We start from the raw sequence: 18,053 nt of genomic DNA, 5'->3' as shown, positions 1-18,053 counted from the left end.
CTTTCAGTTAAAAAAAAATTGTTTTTTTTATTTGGTTGCTGAACGTTTTTGAATTAATGCAGCTTTGATTTTGGCTCACTATACATGAATAACTAAAACGAAATTTGCATATTAATTTTACTTTTTTGGCTAAATGGCTTTCTCGAAATTTTGTTCTCACGTAACTTACGAATTAACTTACCTAACGAACTTCTATATTCGTATGTTTTATTTCATATATTAGAAAGTTTATCCCCTAGTCGATACCTTGCTCTTTACGCTAAAGTTCGAGTTTTTTTCGAATCACAGACTCCTGAATTACAAAGGCCGGTTAATTAGAATAGTTAGCTCTTTTGAAAGTACTAAAAAAAACTTTAGCGAAAAGGGCGAGGTATTGACTAGGAGGTGAACCCCCTTATATACGTAATAATTTATGTTTGTTTTAAGTTTTATTGTTGCTCCTCACTTTCAGTTGAAAAAACTAGTTTTTTTTTATTTAATTTCTGATCGTTTTATAAATAATGCTGGAAATCCGGCACCCCCTTCATAGAAATGTCCCTTCCCCAAAGGAAACATCCTCCATGGAAGGATCCTCACCCGTAACCCCTTGCTCCGACCCCCCCTCCCCCCTCAGAAAAAAATCCCTCCTGAAACGTCCTTATACTTCCCATTAACCAATACTATATGTAAACAATGGGCAAAGTTCATAACTTCCAGCCCTTCCCCCGGGAAATGTGGGGGATTAAGTCATCCTCAAAGACATATTTGTTAGATTTTCGACTATGCTGAACAAAATGGCTATCTCAAAATTTCGATTGGGTCACTTTGGGGAAAAAAATGAGCGTGGGAGGGGCCCAAGTTGCCTTCCAGTTTTTTTCGTCACTTAAAAAGGGCACTAGAACTTTTAATTTCCGTTCAATTGAGCCCTCTTACGATATTCTAGGACTACTGGATCGATACGATCACCCCTGGGAAAAAAAAAAATAAATAAACACGCATTCGTGATCTTTATTCTGACAAAAAAATTCAAAATTCCACATTTCTGCAGATAGGAGCTTGAAACTTCTGCACTAGGGTTTTCTGAGACGCTGAATCCGATGGTGTGATTTTCATTAAAGTTCTATGACTTTTTGGGGGTGTTTCCCCCATTTTTCGAAAATAAGGCAAATTTTCTCTGGCGCGTAACTTTTGATAGTTAAAACTAAACTTTATGAAACTTATATATTTGAAATCAGCATAAAAATTTGATTTTATTGATGTATCTATGGGTATCAAAATTCCGGTTTTTAGAGTTTCGGTTACTATTGAGCCGGGTCGCTCCTTACTTACAGTTCGTTACCAAGAACTGTTTGATGTTCTTGCAAATGAAGGAAAGTTAGGTGGTCATCCCCTCCCGCGTCCATTGCATTGATTCAAAGAACTTCTTACGAAAAATTCTGAACTTCAGGCTTTAAAAATGCAATGTCTGAGGACCAGAAACACCCCTCCCTCCACAAGAAGATCGACTGATCATCCCTGAATAGTTGGTATGCAACTATTCAATGGTGCATAACGGTCCCATTGCAACTGAACCCCGAGCAACTGAACCCCTGTGCAACTAAACCCCCGTGCAACTGAGCTCCCGTACACATGAACCCTCGGGTAAAAGTGGCCTATAAATGTAGTTCAAGAATAAAGTAATTTTTAAAACTTTCCGTGGAAGTTACTAAATTTGAAAAACAGTAACTTTTACACACATATTTTTTCATTTTTTTTTATTTTGGTACTTCTATAGTTCTATTGTCTGTTTAAGACCGTCGCACGAAATATATCTGAACTTCGATCTTTTTCGCGTCTTTCAGTGCTCGTCGGCAAGATAGTGGGTTTCGCTTTTCAGAAAATGAGTTGCCCACCCACACTCTAGATTGGAATGAAAGTATCTTGAAGACTATATGACATTTGCCAAATACACTAGTAAACTATTGGTATTCAATTTTTAGGTCACGATTACGGCGTTGGAGGATTGCCGCGTTTTGGTTTGGCAGAGAGACAAATTACGACTGACCTTAATGTCTGACCCTTTCTTAAATGCTGTATTTGATCATGTTCTTGGACGAGATGTTGTAAAGAAACTTACTCAGGTAAATTAAATACTGTATTTATTGAGTTTACGCTAAGGGCAATAGCTTTTATAGCTGAACTTGCTTGCAACTTTTGGCCACAAACCTAATCTGAACTTGAATCGAAAATTAAGTCCGGTTAACGTATGTTTTTCTTTCTTTTTTTAAATCTGAAACTTCAGTCTTCCCCAGATTATCCAGATCATCCAAAAAATTAGGTCGATCTTTGCGCCTGGTTATTTAGAAATATCTAATTCTAGCATGTTAGCTTTTGCGGTGTATTTTGTTGATTTCTTCTTCATTAGTAAGTTAAATTGAAGTGTGCTGCTCTTTTAGCTATTATAACAGAATTACCACGGTAAATCACCAATAACGGTGCAAGACTGTAGACAAAAGATGAAATACAAAATACTAAGTAGTTCAAACAGCCAGAAAATTATCAAAATGACTGGACTATGGGACTTAAATACCCTATGATACCTAGATCTGTCAAAATAAAAGTTCTAGTTTAAAAAAGGATTTAAATTTAACCCCTGGCCTTGACTATACTTAGTAGTGAAACAGAAGGAACATATATTTCAGCCCATCCACCCACCGCTCCGGGATCCGACATATTATAGGGTAGTGGATAAACATATAACGCTTGTGTCTAATTTTTTCTCCAATGAGTTCTACTGTAAAATCCTAATTAATTCTAATCAACTACGACTTAAGTTCCTGAAATACTGAATTTTAAAGGAATAAAAAAAGTAAGTATGATATTCTAGACAAAAATTGTTTACAAAATCCACTGTTTAGAACAGTGCCGAGTGGATTGGTGCGCTGGATTTAGGATTCTTTCTCCGAGAGGGCGACGGTTCGAATCCTAGTGTACCCAATTATTTGGTTTGGGACGAGAGTCAGTGGTGTGATTCTGTAAGCTCAGCCAGAGTCAACCCAGCTCTGAATCTAGGGAAGGAGAAATCTGGGGAAGGTAAACAGGAAGGGTGTGTGAAGGTACAGGATGGCTGGACCCCAATCCCCCATTGCACTTCCTGGATGAAGGGCCAAGAAACGGAGATCAGCACCGCCGGTAGGGACTGTAAAGTCCAATGCCGTATTCCTTACCTTTTTTTACTGTTTAGAACCACTTGTGTTGTAAGCACTTCTGAAATTAGAAGCTTAAAACGGCACAAACATGCATCTAAAATTTCTTCTTAATTATCAATTTCTTCTTAATTAGCAAGTAAATTTCCTTCTTATGGGAAGTCTTGATAGCATTTTTTTTCTTCTCTTTGTGTGTGAGTGTTTGGAAAAGTTCATTTAAGATAGACGCCTCGTAAAGAGCATACTTCTAAGAGTCCAAAAACTTTCATGTATGGTTGACAAAATAAACGTATTTTAAAACATTAGGATGATGACTTTTTTTTAAAGTTCTAAGATTGCTTCGGCTGTCTTGATAGCTCTTTGAATCTTGTCCTTAAGAAATCTTTTATGTTCTTTGTGTGTCGTTAACTAAGTATTAAACAGTCATTAATTTCCGGTCTTTAACTTCTATCGCTTAAGATTTTGTAGGAAGTCTGGATTCTGTTTCTAAACAACGACTTAATTTATCTCATTATCATTTGCATAATGAAATATGTGTTACGAGCTATTAAAATAATGGATCAAGGCCAACAAGACATCAAAACGAAAGGCATAGCAGAGATCTCACTTCTCAAGTAGCAGCTTGTTTTAACGCATGGGGGGAGATGTAAACTAAGTAAAAGGTTTTATATGCACAAAATCTCTCAAAATTGTAAATCGTTTCAGAGGGGCCACAAGCTCATCTGGATAGTTAAATAACTCTTATTCAAATGAAGAAGGGCAACAGAGCAATAAGTCAATGACTGATGGAAAATGGATGGTACTCTGGTTATTATAAACTAGAGCAATTGCACATTTTTTTATCCGTTTTAATATAACATAAATCCAGTTTGAAGTTTTACACTGCCATTAATCAATTTATTTCATACGGCTTCGGGTTTCCAAGCTACTGTTTGTTTTTGTAGAATATAACTATATCTACAACAGATTTCAAGGTGCATTTATTTATTTTTTCAAGTTCCTGTGACGGAAGTTGAAACCCTGAATTCGACCTTTATCTACTTTGTTAATATTTAATGTTTAAGGCCAAACTATTCTTATGGTAACCAGCCCCTCATAATTTTGGATGAAGTATCCAAAGCACCAGGACAGTCAGGCTATGTAAATTTTCTTATCCAGGTTTAATTACCGGAATCTCCCCGTAACAGAGAATTAAGAATACTTACATAACATCTACGGTAACAATCTCTATTCCACGATCATTGAATGGGTTTGATTTTGGTGTAAAACACTTCTTCTTTTTTGATCCGTCCATAGGCAATTGTATTGAAACTAGTAGCAAAGCCTGTCAACCGGCAGCCATATAAAAGAAGAACCGTATAATAAACTCTTTAGCAAGGACCGGGTAAAGACTGCATTGCCTCACTCCTAATGCAAAATTTGAAGTCACTTCCTCACCCTCCCCCCTCCCAAGAAAAATAGACTGTCATTGAAATTTTCAAATCGACCCCCCAGCATTTATGCAAAGCAAGAATGGCTTATCAGATGTGTAATTTTGGAAATGCTCTTTTACTAAGAAAAAAGAGCTTTCCTCCCCATCAATCATATTTTTTATTCATCTCATCGAGTAAAATATATTATATGAATTTCTACTTCAGAAATGCAGCTTTTACTTAACAAGGAATATATTGTCAATGTTTTACTTTTTTCCGCCGGAATATCGCCTTGCGTCAAGCTTGAACCCTCGATTAGGAGGCCCAAGGTCTGATATTCTACCTACTGAACTTGTTAGTGGGATATTCTACACAGGCTTGTTAGTGGGTTATACATCTTAAATATATTTAATTTTAATAACTCAGTTAAAGGATTTGTTATAACCAATTTCTCTAAGATTACAGGCCCTTAAAAATTATAAGGGTAGATATCGAGCCGATTAGGTTGCGAAGAACGTACAACGTAAAGAAAGTTTGAAACTTGCTCGACTCTTCAAGTGTTAATTTCGACACGATGCGTTACTGGCAGATGTAAAAATTAGCTGAATTGTGTAAAATAATCCTGAATCTCTAATAATTGTATTCATTTAGGCAAGTTTTTCTTTGATACAATTTTTCAAGGGCAAATCTGGATTAATGTTCCAATAAAAAAAAGTCGAGTATTAATTAAATAGGTATGTAAGAGCCGAAAATGAGAAAATTTCTTAGGCAATGACTAGAAAAGGTAGCAAACATTTTGGTAAAGACTTCCTACAATAACTGTCGTTAGCGCATCTTTTATGCCTTTGATGCAGTTTTACCATCTGCAGTACATTTGTACTATATTCTGTACTTTTCTTCTCCTTGAGGGCGCCCCTGAAAAACGGGCATCTTAACTTTGCTTTTTAAAAGTAGTGCGACTAGTAGTATGATCAGTAGAAAAGAAGTAAAAACTTACTTCAGGACTAGAATGTTTTGGTTAAATAAGGTTTGGGAGGCATCTTCTTTTCTTAAAGATTTTGTATTCCCGGGATGAACCTGAATTATTGCCAGTTTTGTTGTTGCCAAATCCTGAAAGGTTTTCAGTTGTAGTTTTCACATTTTTTGTAATATAAAGAAAACAGTAATACATTTTTGGACCAAGGTCCAGGAAAAGTACTCTGACAAAGAAAAGTTATCAGATGGTCTTCTGTAATAATTAGAGTACGACAGCCGTCACACAACACGCACACCAGTTCTTTTGCAGATTGTGCCTTTTATCGTTTAATGACCCATTCTTAGTGATATTAATTACAAAAAACAAGTTTTTTTCAACTGAAAATAAGGAGCAACATTAAATTTAAAATGAACAGAAAATATTACGTATATGAAGGGGGTTGCCCCCTCCTCAGCACCTCGCTCTTTACGCTACAGTTTCTTAGTACTTTTATAAAAGCTTCTTGTTGTTCTAATTGAACGACCGTTGTGTTTCAGGAGCCGTTCTTAAAGAATTGGGTCAAAATTCAAACTGTAGCGTAAAGAGCGAGGTGTTGAGGAGGGGGTAACCCTCTTCATATAGGTCCTATGTAATAGTTTCTGTTCGTTTAAAGTTTTAATGTTGCTCCTTACTTTCAGTTGAAAAAACTGGTTTTTTCTTATCAAATTTCTGATAGTTTTTTAAATAATGCCACAAAATCTTGCCCCACCTCCACAGAGAAAACCCTCCCTCCACGGATATATCCTCCAGACAATTCAATCCCGGTGGAAATTTACCCAGGATAATTAACCTTAACAGCTCCACGGGTAAAATGAGAAAGAAAAAGAGAATGAAAAAGAGAAAGCAAAACATGTAAAAAGAATTCTGTATAGGAATTCCGGCAAATTCCCCCAGTGTAAAATTTACCCTGACAAATTCACCCCCAGCAGAAAACTCGTCCCCCTCCCATCCTAAAATGTATGCATATTTCCCAATAACAAATACTATGCGTAAACAATGGGTAAATTTTATACCTTAAGGACGTTTCCCCTGGGTCTTTGGGGGAGGGGAGGGTGATGCTGTATCCAAAGGCATAGTTAGGCCTTTCAACTATGATGAACAAAGTGGCTATCTCAAAATTTTGATCGAACGATTTTAGGGAAAAAGGGGTGAAGGAGGGGCTTAGTTGCTCTCCAATATTTCTGTAACTTAAAAAAAGGCACTAGAGCTTTTAATTTTCATTAGAATGAGGCCTCTTCCGATATTCTAGGACCATTGGGTCGATACGATCACCCCTGGGAAAACCAAACAGACAAACAAAAATAAATAATTAAACACGCATCTGTTATCTTTCTTCCGCCAAAAGAATGGAAAATTCCACATTTTTGCAGATAAGAGGTCGAAGCATCTGAAATAAGGCTCTCTGATACGCTAAATCTGATGGTGGGATTTTCATTAAGATTCTTCGCCTTTTTTTGGAGGGGGGGGGGGTGTTTCCCACATTTTTGGAAAATCATCCAAATTTTCTCAGGCTCGTAGCCTTTGATGTGTAAAACTTAATGAAACTTGTATGTTTGGAACCAAAATAATAAGCCGATTCTTTTAATATATCTATCGGTATCAAAATTCCGTTTTTTAGAGTTTCGGTTACTGTTGAGCCGCATCGCTCCTTATTTACAGTTCGTTGCCACGAACTATTTGAAAGTCGTGCGTTTGAGTTTAGCGTAATGTTAAATTTATTCTTTTATTTTTCTTTTTCAGTTCCACTTTTGCTTAGGTCTGTTTTCTCTCTCTCTCTCTCTCATCGTCTTTTGTTTCCGCTTTCTATTTATTATTTTTTCTGCGCTGAGGATGTTCGAGGACTGTTGCATAAATTATTGCATCCTTCTTTTGTACACTAGCTGAGGAATTTCTCTGTTTCCTCTTTTTATCTTGTGTCGTAGACTAAATGCTAGTTGGCAGCGGTTGGGCTGTAAGAAATATTTCCGCTCATGATTCAATTTCCACTTTCAGATCCCTGCTGATTCCGATTTGGATATTCCTGGCAACCTGAGTAAATATTTTTAACATGTTGCGTGCACTTTTGCCAGAGCACTGTGCATGATATATTTGAACCAGGCTTTCGTAGCTTCTTCATTGTCCTGTCCCCCTATTATTTCACTATTTTCTAAGACAAAAGTGAAAATTAAACCAGTTTTTTTATTTAAGTATTCATCAGATTTACTGGCGGTTTTGAAATTTGTATTAGAAGAATTATCCCCGCTGTAACATGAATTGACCTGCCCTCCAAAAAATTACAATTTTAGAATTGGCTTTTTCAGATTAACTATTTAATTTTTAGAAAGCAGCATAAAGATGTGGTGTCAAATACTATTCTTTTGAAACTAAGTGGTTCGAACCCACTTTGTATGAGTGTCATGAAACAGTTGCTTAGGTGCTCTGGGGGTGATATTAGGATTCGTCATGACCTTAACACTAGTGTTCGCATATGGGAACAGCCCAGAGGGGATGGAAGAAAAGGAGGAAGCCACGGACTTAGACTGGGATGAGATTTCGGAATTAGACCTTACAGAATGTATGACATCTGTTGGGAAATCGCAAAGCAGAAGTAAGAAAAAACAGGATTGTTTAGGCAGCAGCTTGAAACGATAGTATTATCTATCAATTAAAAACTTCCATCAATAAGTTATTTGTACATAACATAATTTCCCTTGTAATGTTGGTTTCGAACAAGTAAAGAACTTCTGAGACATGTTTGGGGAAACGAGCAAAATTCTCTTATAAAATAAATATAATACTATAGCCCAAATATTCCAAAGATTTACGAAGCTGCATCGAGATATTTTTTAGACATTTTATTTTTCCCGAAAATTCAGTATTGTAGTACTTTTGCATCCCTAGAACACAGTTTAGTAAGTTATTTCGAGTTAAAACTTCCAACTTCAGGATGGTTGTCAGGATAAAACTTCTTAATTATCGATTTGTTCTTTATATTTGTCTTTTATTTACCCTACATGCTTGTTTTATTGTTTAATTTTCTTGAGAATTGTATTCTTGAGTAACTTATACCTAATATTCTTTTGTAGAAAATGTTTGTCATTTGTGTATTTCTGTTAAAACTCATTTGTCTTTGTATTCTTGTAGTTTGAATTTGATTTTTTTAAAGTATTCTGATGCCTGATATCTGTTTGGTAGGATAGAAAATTCCAGATCAAATTGTTGGGTGCGGAGGAAGCTTCAGAGCAAAATCCATAGTTTTGGTGAGGCATTATGTTAATTTTTGTCAAGGATAAAAATAATAATTTCTCGTTATTTTACTTTGCAAAAGTCATAACAAGTTCTTTAAAATAGTGTAATTTCAGAATAAGGCTTTACTGCTCCAAGGTAGAGTTTTGGTAAACGATAATGCAGTTTTATACTAGATTGTGTTCCGCAGATTAGAGACTCTACAAATTTTTAGCTTAGAATTTTTTTCCTAAATCTTTTAGAAAGCAGAAAATCAGCTAGATATATCGCAGAAGGTGATTGGCTAGACTAAATTTTAAAAAGTCTTAAGAAAATAAGGTCCTTCTAGTCCATTTAATCTGCATATTGTCACGAACATTGATAGAGGCATCGAAAACTAAATTCTGATTACTTGGATATACATAGTACCTTCCGATCTCCCTTGCCCCTCCCCTGAGTTGAAATTTTCTTGCCAACGCTTCCTGAATATTTGAGCTCAATCCCTTAAGCATTTCCCAAGACATTGCAGATAGCTTGAAAACTCAAGTAGACATAGCGCCCTTTGATTCACTCAGATACGCGTAATATACCCTGGGGTATGCGATGGGAGATTTTGAGTGTACTTAGTATGCGTCAGAGCATACCCTTGGAAAAATCTGGGAATCTTGGCCTAGATAACAATACTTAAGCCGAATTTATCAGATGACTAAGACCAAACGTTGTCGCCTTTTGTAATAAAACATATCTGTGAATAATGGGTAGTTTATATAATTATGGGTTATTGCTCCCACCCCTGGGGCGGGCTGTGGGCACTTTCTAAACCCCAGAGGAACACTTATTAGAATTTTAGGTGTTCCTGGCAAAATAACTGTCTCAAAATTCTGATTCGATACCATAATTTCCGAAAAGGATATATAAGGCCGAACAGGCCTACCATGACAAAATAAAGAAGAAAACTTGAAGATGACAACGGGTTTGTGGCAAGTAGGAAGAAATAAAAGGTTTATTCTGTGACAATCTACCTTAGTTCTCCCCTAATATGGATGATATACTATCATCAACAAGTGAAATTAGTCATTTCTATACAATTCTAAAAAAGTTAAGCCAGCTTTACCTCTTACAGAGACTATCTGTCTTAGCTTAACTCTAGTTAGCTATGGCTCTCACGTCTTTTATTTCTTCCACCAAGTTGATAATTCAATTGAATTGATTATTCTTCGGTTTTAATGTCACTCTTTACGTTCATTGGGTATAATCTGTTTTTGAAATTTTAATTTCTGTTTGTTTTGAATATTATACCCAGGGCTCCCTTAAATACAAGGAGGGTTGCCACTTGCGTCATCCCCTACTGCTTATGCTCATATTTTTTTTTGTATAGCAATGCTTCAAGATTGATAATCATTCCTATGAAATGTCTGCAACTTAAATTATTTTTCAAGTACCCCCTCAGCCTTCTCGCCCTTTACACTAAAGTTCTACCGCCCCAGTAAAACAAATGCTCTAACATAAGAGCAGTGCCATAGTTGGTGCTTTTTATCACCATGTCGTGAGAACAGAAGGTTTTTTTTTATTCCCACTTGCTTTAAACAGCAGCATTTTCAGTCGAAATCGAACTTTGGTCAATTTTTGCGTACAGAGTAGGGAATTGAGGGGGAAAGTAGCGCCTCTTATATGCTTAATTAGTACTTAGGACTTCGCACGCCGGTTGGTGCATAAGATGCCAACGATGCCTCTCCAGCATCTTCGGCCAAGGATCATCAAGGGATTTTCTTTAGAACGCTGTGTCTTTTTCTAGGCATCTCCCAAGTGTAGCCTTCTGTCGTCCGCGCCGTCGAATTCCTGGAGGAGTCTAACACCAAATATCATGTGGCTGGCGATTGCTGCCTTTTCTAATCATGTGTCCCCAATATCGCCACCGACTGTTTATGACTTTGTCAATGACGAGTGGCTGTTTGGTCTTCTCTCTAATGAATGAGTTGGTAATTTTTTCCGTCCAGTTGATTCCAAGAATCCGTCGAAGACAATTATTTTTAAAACTTTGGATTCTTTTCTGCAGCTGTTTGGCAGTGCCCTACATTTTGTCAGAACCATACATTAGTACTGACAGGGCATTACTATTGCAGAGCCTCAATTTCAGCTTCAAAGAGAAAGTGGTGCTTCTCCAAACGCTTCTTAACATCAAAAGTGCTTCTTGTGTATGCGATACGTCTGATAATTTTATGCTCAGGGCTTCCATCGAATTAACTAGACTCCCAAGATATCTAAACATCTCTACTTCTTCAATTTTCTTTGCTTTAAATGTCTACGGTTCAGCAGGTAGTTTATTCGCATTATTGCGCATGATTTTTGTCTTTTGCGTGCTTATTGCCAAACCTATTCGTTCACCTACTTCCGAGAGCTCATTTATATTTTACTGAAGCTCCTCTCTTAAGTGAAAATTAAATGAAAAAACAAGTTTTTTTAACTGAAAGTAAGGAACGACGTTAAAACTTAAAACGAACAGAAATTATTCCGTATATGAAGGGGGCTGTCCCCTCCTCAACGCCTCGCTCTTTACGCTAGAGTTTTTTTATTGTTTAAAAAAATAGAGTTGTGAGAAAGTCAAACTTTAGCGTAAAGAGCGAGGCGTTGAGGAGGGGACAGCCCCCTTTATATACGGAATAATTTATGTTCGTTTTAAGTTTTAACGTCGTTTCTTACTTTCAGTTAAAAAAACTTGTTTTTTTATTTAATTTTTGAACGTTTTTGAATTAATGCAGGTTTTGATTTTGGCTCACCGTACATGAATAATTAAAACAAAATTTGCATATTATATTTGGTTAAATGGCTTTCTCGAAACTTGTTTAATTTTATTTACGAACGTTTTTATTAGTAATAAATATACGTAACTTAGAATTAACTTACGTAACGAACTTCTATATTCATAAATTTTTAACACGTATATTAGAGGGTTCGCCCCCTAGTCAATACCCTGCTCTTTAAACTATAGTTCGAATTTTTTTTCAAGTTCTTTAAAAATGACCTCTTAATCACAATCAGTTGATTAGTTGAAAAACTTGTTTTTTTTTTTATTTAATTCCTGATCTTTTTCTTTAATAATGCTGGGAAATCCGGCGCCCCCTTCATAGCAATGTCCCTTCCCCCATGAAAACTTCCTTCAAGGACAGATCATTCCCGCTAGCCGCCCCGCCTCTACTTAACACCCATCACCCCCCCCCAAAAATATGCCCCCGTCTTTAAAATAAAACAAAAAACAAAAACACATAAAAAATATATAAAATAAAAAAAAATTAATAACACCCCCTCGGGACGGTGGGGGATCAAGTCATCCTAAAAGACATTTTTATCATATTTTCGACCATGTTGAACAAAATGGCTGTCTCAAAATTTTGATTGGGTGACTTTGGGAAGAAAATGAGCGTGGGAGGGTGCCTAGTTGCCCTCCATTTTTTTTGTCACTTAAAAAGGGCACTAGAACTTTTAATTTCCATTCCATTAAATCCTCTCAAGATATTCTCGGAACCATGGGTCGAGACGATCCCCCCTGGGAAAAAAAAACAAAAAACAAACAAACAAACAAACAAACACACAAATAAACACGCATCCGTGATCTTTCGTCTGGCAAAAAATGGAAAAATCCACATTTGTGTAGATACGAGCTTGACACTTCTACAGTAGAGTTCTCTGATATACTGAATATGATGTTGTGATTTTTATTAAGGTTCTATAACTTCTAGGGGGTCTTTCCGCCTTTTTTCGAAAATCAGCCAAATTTTCTCAGGCACTTAACTTTTGATGGGTAAGATTAAACTTAATGAAACTTATATATTTGAAATCAGAATTGAAATTTGATTCTTTTGATGTATCTATTAGTATCAAAATTCCGTTTTTTAGAGTTTCGGTTACCATTGAGCCGGGTCGCTCCTTACTTACAGTTCGTTACCACGAACTGTTTGATACAGGAGCGTTATATAGTCCGCGAAGACTGCATCAAATAGAGTACGAATTTCATTCAATTGGATGCCACCTATGAAATTACACGTCAGCAGGATGAAGTCAATGGTATTGTAAACAGCACTGGGGACAGAATGCACCCCAGTCGAACGCCTGAGATTGAACCACTCATCAAAAAGTTACTCTTATATGCAGTAACTTTCTATTCAATTTAAGTATTAATGCCACTCTTTAATTTACTCGAAAAGTAGTCTTTGTTTTTGTTTAATGAACTCCCTTCATTCTAGGAATTCCTCTGTTGTAAAAATCTTGTAAAAAAAAGTTGAAGAATAAATACGATTGATGTAGTCTTTTTTTTCAGTGCTTAACACCTAGTTTATATCCGACACTTTTGTTTGATATCTAGAATAACTCAAATTAGCAATACGCGAAAACCTATTTAAAACAAACTAACATCTATTATAAAAAAAAATGAGCCGTCAGTAGAGCTCGATGTAAAAGCATCTTTATCGCTAAAAATTCTGTAAATTCAAATTCTTTGACATAACTAGAATTTTTTAATTTTTTGTTATGTAAATCTTCATTGTAAATAAGAGAAAAAATCTGCAAAAGAATTTCTTTCGTCTCATGATGAAATGAAATGTAAGCTTCTTCTTTTTTTAATCTCGGAGAAAAAGATTATACAGAACAAATTAAAAATAGAATTTTGTAGAAAATTGATACGGAAAGATGAATGTCCTAGAGATGACTAAATTAGATAAAAACAATCTAGATAGACTGAATCTCTCCTTTTTTCAGGTCCAGGACGCGATTGTAGCAATGACTGGTGACTGGATGTTAACAGAAAAGACCGATGTAGACGAAAAGCAAGCTCTTATAGCAAAACAAATCGATGATGGACCTCAAATTGTTGCTATGTTGAATAGGTCGTATAACGGTAAGGAAACTCCTTGAGCGCAATCTTGGGTGCTGTTACAATAATCAGAGGCAACGCTGTAGCGTTGCCTATAGTAAAGGCTATACGGCTCCAATGTTTTATTATATTTTTTCCCCCAGAGGCACTTCATATGGAAGGGGTCGTCGTCGAAACTTCAAGGGGGGCTCATTCGATTGGAAATCGAGTGCTCTTTTGAAACCCAAAACGAACAGAAATTAAATAAATAATCAATGCGAACAAACATACAATATATATTAATGTAAACGAATAAATAAATATTAAAACGAGTGAAACTTAAATTGAATATGCAAATCAAGTTTCAATCGAATAAAAATAACTACAAACAAGAGTTTGGGTATCACCTCACTGCAGAAGCCTAAAACCTACTGCGTCATTGGCGCTTTACTGAAAACAAATTATATTACAAATGTTTTCTTTTGTACTTAATATTGAAAATAAATATTAAAATTACAGTAAAATTTTGAACTGATGGGCTTTCAGCAATTAATATCACTATACATCAAATATTCAGTTTAATTTATTAGTTCTTTCCAAGATTAGTCAAGACAAATATAGTTTCACTACAAACAAAATTTGGATACTGCCCCCTTCTTTATCTGCAAAAACCTAAAGCCTTCTGCGTCATTGGTGCTTCACTGAAAATGAATTTCTCTTATATTACAAATTTATTCTTTTCCAGTTCTTACAGCATTGAAAATGAAAATAAAAACTACATTGAAAAAAAAATCTTCAATTGATGGATCCTTCAGCAATTAATATCTGTCTAATATTAATTTTGATGTTGTTTATACTTTCCAAGACTGTTATATAGTTTTCATATAGTTTTAAGTAAGGCGCCAATGACGCAGCAGGTTTTAGGCTTCTGCTGTGAGGCGATACCCAAACTCTTGTTTGTGGTGATTTTTATTCGCTTCAAGTTTTATTTGCATATTCAATTTAAGTTTTACTCGTTTTAAGATTTATTTACTCATTTACATTAATATATATTGTATGTTTGTTCGCATTGATTGTTTATTTAATTTCTGTTCGTTTTGGGTTTCATTTATTCTTTAATAGTAATTTCTGGTCGTTTTGAGTTTGAATTTTAACAGGTGTTCATATCTCCTGAGCTTAAGTTTAAAATTGCCTTTAATTTTCTTTGAAAAAATTAATTTTAGGAAATTTTTTTTTAATTAATTACATTAAAAGAGAGAGTAGATACTGTTTTAAATTGAATGGTTAATCTTATTTCATAGTCATCATGCGTACACCCAGTAACTAAGAATAGGGTGAAAAGTGGTTTTGAACTACATCCAGTTTGTACGGTAACCCTACCTCTGTCTCGATTGTTAAAGTCTAAAATTCACTAGATATATTCTTTTGAATTTACTATCGTTTAAAATAGAGCATTTTAATACCATTTTCTATGCAACTTCGTAAATAAAACTGCAATTGCTCAAGACTTGCGTTGTGCAGTAAATTAGCACTGATTTTGGTTCTGCTCTTCAAACAATCTCTCATTTTTTTTTTCAAAGCCTTATCGCCAGAATGTATTTATTACATTTTATTTTTATTGAATATGATCTTATGTGTGAATTGACAATCGGCTGCCAAAAATTAAAAAAGGGCACCAGTTGGTGCCCAGTTCAAGAACAACTACAATCTCTACTAGCCAAACTGACTTGAAGGACTAACACTTCCAAGTTGCCAGCATACCCGGAAAAACTCTAAATTTATAGTCAATTTTCAAACTTGGTATGGTGGTGAAGTGGCTTCAAGCTATTATATACCAATTTTTATGGAATAGAATAAACTGAGGATAATTTCTTGGGCAAAACTTATTGCTTTGAAAAAGAGCTTATTTTTACGTATGGATTACAGTCAACATGTAAGAAACACAACTATGTTTCGAATCTTACTTTTACCAGGAAAATTACTGGCAGTTTTTGTGTCGATGACTTTTCAAACAGGAGTATTTCTAAGGAGTTACGTCCCTTCTTTCTGAGGAATTATAAAAGCATTTTCTTATTTCTTTAAACTTTTAATTCAATAGTGCATTACCTCGGTTAATTGTACTAAGAGTAAGAATAATTGAACAAAATGGCACTTTCAGATATATTAGGATGAATCTGGCAGGTCAACTTTTTCTACATCATGTTGATGAGCTAGAAATGACTGTCACGTAATGCCAGGTTTCAAATTTGTTCTGGCATATCTTGGTTTCAAGGTAATCTTTAGACTGCACAACGGTTTTTTCTTTACTTACTTTTTCGTAGCAGACAGAACCAGCAGAACTATGTTTGCTGTTTCGCTTACCCTGATTTGGTCTCTTAGAGGAGGCTACATTAACACAAGATTTACAGTTTTTCATAGCGACATCTAAGAGCACCAATTTCACTCAAATCATGCTCAGCTGAAATCTGACGGGTTAAAAAGATTTTCTGCAATCGGGGAGTAAAAAAGTTTAAAAAATGGGTCAATTTTGAATTTAAGCCGGCAGAGTTGTGTCTCCACCCCCGGTGCACTTAAATTCAGTATTGGTATAACTGTACAGTCTCTAGCACCATCATCTTTTTAGAAACGGTTGGGAGATATAGCAAGCACAGTGATCCACCCCATTTTATCTGTTGATCCATTTTATGTCAGCGAGTTTTCACTAAAAACTGGATCTAGGTACCATATCTTTTTACGTCTTTTGTCTGGGAAATTCCTTTAAAAGAACGTATACAATGCTAAAATTAATCTTGAACTTTTCGATCGGATTTACATTCACGTGGCTTGAACTGCATTGTAAGTAGTTGTAATCAGGATAAATTGAGTTCATAAGTAATAGAAAAGAAGACGACTTGGAATGGTTATTATATTTCATGGAATTAATGAAGGACATAGGGTCTTGTACCCCCTAAGCCCATGGTTTTATTCTCCCCTTCATTTCTCGTGTGCAAATCATTTTCTTGATAATATTATTCGTTTTGTCAACTCCTTGTGATACAAGGTTCATAAGTTAAGGCATATTTTCAGATGAACTACTTCTTCCCCCTTTTTGTATGTTTACGCTAAAGTTCAATTCATTCATGTCAATGCTTCAAAAGAAATTGCCTTTCCCTAAAATATGGTATAAAACTGCCGATCAAAGGGTTTTGAAAGACTGTCACCATGTAAAGCACTTCCATTTACCAACTGCCTATTTGTTGCATTATAGCATGCTTTCAGGAAAGCAGTAGTTAAGAAAGCTTTTAGGAAGGTGTATATAGCGGGAGGAGGTTTGAGAACTGTTCTGGCATCCCTTATATTAGGGTAATTATGTTCGTTTGAACTTTTAATGTTGCCCTTTACTGTCACTCGGGAAAATAGATTTTACTTTCATTTTATATTGTTTCATTGTTTCATATGTTTTATTTCACATTGTTCATATGTTTGTATACCATAATAAGGTGTTTCAAAAACTCGAGGGGTTTTTCTGCTTAACACGATAAATAAGATAAGTTTATTAGTAATATTGTAACATTTTTAAACAGCTATCAAGAAAACCTCTTGGGTACCTTATGATGATTTTTTTACATCCTTACAACCTACTCTATGTTCATGATAACATAACTTCACTTTCATACAAAGACGAACAAAAAGAATCTAATCTAAATCATTATTAACTTCCGAGAAGGTAACGTTCCAACCTTCTCTTGAACTGGTTAGCATTCTCTGCCAGCCTTATTCCCTCCGGTAGAGGATTCCTTACTTGTGGTCCGGCAAAACATGGCAAGACTGAAACTTGCTGAGAACTCTGAGCGTCAGACAATATCCGCAAGGAATCCTTAGTGTTTAGAACAATGATGAGATGATTTATACAAATATTTCCTAAAAGTAATCAGGTAATTTTATTCAACTATTGGTATACAAAAATAGCTAGTTTAAATTCCCTTGACTTATAAACAGTTAGTAAAATATTTTCCTTAGTAAAGCAACACAAAGTATTATTTTCAAGTCTTGTGTGATCCTAATTCCAAAACAGTTTAATCTTGTAAAAGCTTGACACAAAGGAACTAGTACACATCATACATCCATTAGATAAATACGGGCCGATAAGATAACGGTGCCAGAACACTAAGATTCTTGATGGAAGCTCATTGTTTAGTCTTAACAGCCCAAACATCCTGCCATTTTTGAAGTTAAAGCAATGGAACGCAGTTTCCAGCTCAACGTATAATCAAGATAAAAACCTAAAAAGTGACGCTAAAAACTTCATTTAAAAATACACTATTCAGGCAAATTTTGTTTTCTAAGACATAAGGAATAGTAACTCCGCTAAAAGTCATAAAATTCGTCTTAAAAACATTAATAGATAGAAAACTATGTCTAACAAAACTTAC

At 35.3% G+C, this 18,053-nt stretch overlaps 1 protein-coding gene across 4 annotated transcripts in view; it reads left to right on the top strand.

Annotated features, from left to right (window-relative positions):
* The window catches only part of LOC148940059 (popeye domain-containing protein 1-A-like), a 99,132-nt gene that overhangs the window by 78,491 nt on the left and 2,588 nt on the right, over positions 1–18,053 (top strand). For 2 of the 4 annotated variants that reach the window (XR_016143452.1, XR_016143453.1), the window contains exons 4-6: positions 1,959–2,099; positions 7,584–7,623; positions 13,548–13,686. Coding sequence is in view for 2 of the 4 variants with exons in the window: in XM_089105921.1 (XP_088962047.1) it covers positions 1,959–2,099; positions 13,548–13,686 (280 nt within the window). In the remaining 2 variants the exon portion in view is untranslated. The remainder of the gene's footprint in view (positions 1–1,958; positions 2,100–7,583; positions 7,624–13,547; positions 13,687–18,053) is intronic. The other 2 variants (XM_089105921.1, XM_089105920.1) reach the window with 1 other exon arrangement.

Source organism: Artemia sp. Qi Xiang Cuo, chromosome 20 (genome assembly GCF_049724085.1).
Source record: "Artemia sp. Qi Xiang Cuo chromosome 20, ASM4972408v1, whole genome shotgun sequence".
NCBI lineage: Eukaryota > Metazoa > Arthropoda > Branchiopoda > Anostraca > Artemiidae > Artemia > Artemia sp. Qi Xiang Cuo.
This window is presented reverse-complemented; position numbering and strand designations above follow the sequence as displayed.